This window comes from Akebia trifoliata, chromosome 16, assembly GCF_017979445.1.
Source record: "Akebia trifoliata isolate Shusen 1 chromosome 16, ASM1797944v1, whole genome shotgun sequence".
Lineage (NCBI taxonomy): Eukaryota > Viridiplantae > Streptophyta > Magnoliopsida > Ranunculales > Lardizabalaceae > Akebia > Akebia trifoliata.
In genome coordinates this window covers 25446890-25450145 of record NC_141390.1, presented here as the reverse complement: position 1 = coordinate 25450145, position 3256 = coordinate 25446890, and the positions used below count along the sequence as shown (strand labels likewise).

Genomic DNA, 3256 nt, shown 5'->3' with positions numbered 1-3256 from the left:
TGTTTTGATTTTGATTTTGATTTTGATTTTTTTGATGAATACGTGATTGTCCATGTTTTGATCATTAAAATGAACAATGAGCCTGAATAGTAAATAACTCATTTTCAGCTCATGAGATACTAATTCACCCCAAATATAACATTGCAGTTTCTCTTTCTCTCAAAGCAATCACTTTCATAGATAGAAAGGCAAAAATGTAAAGAAAAAGGAAGAAAAGGTCACAAACATCTTATCCACTCATGATGAAATGATGCTAATTGTCATTCTAAATTCACTTAAAACATAATTAGATCTTCTAATCTCTCTCCAATTACACCCAAATTTCAAATTCCCTATACACTCAACTGATTCTTTTACATAACAAACCATTTCATAGCCTCTAATTAACAATTATCCAAAACCTGTCTATCAAAAAAAAAATACACATTTTGAAGAAAACTAAAGACAAATTATCCTTGTTTTACGCCTCGAATTCTATTGGAAGGACAGAATTTCTGGATCCTCGGCCATGGCCAAACGAAAAGAATGATCTACGAACTCTGCTACTACAACCTTCATCAGTACTAACTTCATTAAGATTCTTGTTCTGTTGTATGATCTCTTGAACAGATAAGTAGAGTTGTCGATCCGCCGATGAATCCATGGAGATGGATCTCCTAATGGGTTGGACTGAAAACTGATCATCTTTCCTTCTAACATCAATGCACTCATCTCCCATGCTTGAAACATGATGAAATTTCTTTGATTTCTTGGGCAAAATTTTCTGCTCTATTAATTTTCTTGGAGAAGGATTAATAGATTGGACAGCTAAATCTCCTGAATTCTCTTCTTCTTGATCTACGCCAACTCCATTCCTCACTTCGATTACGAGGAAATCCTCATCACTACTTATGAGTGCCTCATGAAAAGGACTCTGATCTTGAGAAGAACTCGGTGATGGCACCGTGAACCTATCAAATTGAGATTGGGTTGTTGTTGTGATGATTGATCTACAAAGAGGGCAATTTGAATTACTTTGAAGCCATACATCGATGCAATCGATATGGAAGGCATGAGCACAATTGGGTAGAATTCTTAACTTTTCTTCTTCTTCGAATTCATTCAAACAAATCGCGCACTCGTAAAAGCTTCTCTCTTCATCTTCTTTATCTTTTGGTCTCTTGAATTTGATAATGGGGATCGCACGAATGACCGATTCCTCTAGACCGCAATTCTCAGTTGTGGAAGCATAAAAAATTAATGGGTCTTGGCGTGATCGTGATCGAGATTGAGAGATGAAAAATGGTCTTAGGTAATCAATTCGGTGTCGATTCAAGCAGCATTTGATCACAAAAACATAATAGCTTACTAATAAGAATGCTGTGGTTAGGATTCCTATTATAGCAATGGCCAAGATGGGAATGCTGGATTGTGGAGAAGGCGAGTGAGGCCGATAGATCGATTGTTGTTGGCTTTTGTTAGGAGATTCAGCTTGAAATCCATGGTTTAATAAGTTTCTATGGGTTGAATCCATGATAGATTATGGAGAAAACCCAAAAGTGCTTCAACAGAGAAGGTTGTTTAGAGGAGAAATTGAGAACTTTAAGAGGAAAAATTACATAAGAAAGAGAGGGTTTTAATGAAACTTGATAGAGAATGAGAGAGATAAAGAAGTTAGAGACCTGAAAGCAATGAAAAGTGGAAAACCCAAGTGGGATAAATCAAGGAAGTTATGAGATGAGAAGCAATAAATGTGGAGGAGTGATGCAGAGAGGCTTTAAATGTTGAGGGAAAAAAAGAGTGAAAAACTGATTGGAAGTTGGAACTATGACAACAAATGGGTGTGTGTTAAGACCTTAAAAAACCCAGAATTCAGTTAATGAGAAAGCAACAATGATTATTTTGTGATTGTCTCTGAAAGTTTCAGAGACTTGGAGACTAGAGAAAGAAAACTCAATAGATTTAAATGGAAAAACTGTTGACAGAGAAAAAAAAAAAAAAAGTTTTCAAAAATTGAACCTTTGAAGAGAAAGATTACTTAGGATCCAAATTCAATGAAGTTAGAAAGTCTATTATTAATTGGTGATTTGAAGAGAGAGAGAGAGTGGAGAGAAATTCAAGTTTCTTGGCTGTAAAGTCATGGTTGTTAAGGAGCTTTATATTGAAATTTGAAAATAAATTTTCTGATGGATGACAAATATTGATTTGGGCAATCGATATCCAATAAGGAATTGCCACGTGTACATGGAAAAGTGGGATCTGGGCTTGAAATCATGTGGGACCATATTAATTATGGATTTTTTGTGGTCCCTGTTGGGCAGTGGACCAACCAATCAATAAGATTTTAAGATCTGAACTTTGATGACGTTGATTGTAGAAATGAGTCACCTCACTAAAAGTCAATACCTTAAATCTTGGGACAAGTTACTTTTATCTTTAATATAATTATAAGATGAATCAAAGTATGAGGCACGTGCATGGGAGGTCCACCACTTTGCAAAATAAAATAAAATCAATGGGGTTAGCCTAACCAAATGAGGAAAAAAAGATTAGTAATCTCGAGATTTTGTTTTGATCGTAGATGAGTTGAAGGCCTTTCTTTTCCTTACTAAATTAGTTTGAAAAGTAGTTCTTAAAGAAAAGAGCATGACTAACCAGACTTAATAAGGTAAAAAAGTATTACTGTTATTTATCCATCGTTTGGGACTTAAAACAGGTCGTGTTCGAGTTGGATATGAGTATGTTCATATTTATATCCAATTATCTATATCTGAATCGAATTTAGATCCTACAAGTTAAAATCATATCTGAATCATTTTATTTTTACTACTCTGAATTCAATTTGATTGAATTAATTTATCGGATTGAATAATTTTGAATTGTTCAAGATTATTTTAAGAAAAATTATGAAAGGTGACTTGAATTCAAGACTTCTTCCTTTTTGAAGGGAGGTCTTGGCTATTATACTCAACACTTATTGGTTGAAGATATATAATTTGAAAAATATAACTTACAACGTAATATATTATTTTGATTTAAACATATATATGGATGAATCCGTAATCGACCTAGATCCGACTAAGGCATTGAGACATTACTCCATACTTGGCTAAAAATTAAAAAAAAAATAAAAAACTTGAGATTTGTTAAAAAATATAATCGAACAAAATCCACCTTCAAAACTCCAATTTATATGTTCAGAGAAAAATTTCAAATTCCGATAATGTTCAAGATTAACTTGTATATCATAGGAAATAAGAACTTAGGATCCTAAATA

General features: G+C 33.4%; 1 protein-coding gene across 1 annotated transcript; it reads right to left on the bottom strand.

Annotated features, from left to right (window-relative positions):
* Positions 1–257: 257 nt before the first annotated feature.
* On the bottom strand, positions 258–2091 carry LOC147383041 (RING-H2 finger protein ATL16-like). The gene has a single exon (XM_086428294.1). The coding sequence runs from the start codon at positions 1511–1513 to the stop codon at positions 461–463; it is 1053 nt and encodes a 350-aa protein (XP_086284420.1). The 5' UTR covers positions 1514–2091; the 3' UTR covers positions 258–460.
* Between the last annotated feature and the right edge of the window lie 1165 nt (positions 2092–3256).

Bases quoted from the DNA above. Each gene is read 5' to 3' on its own strand.
- LOC147383041 (XM_086428294.1), bottom strand. From the start codon at position 1,513: ATGGATTCAACCCATAGAAACTTATTAAACCATGGATTTCAAGCTGAA.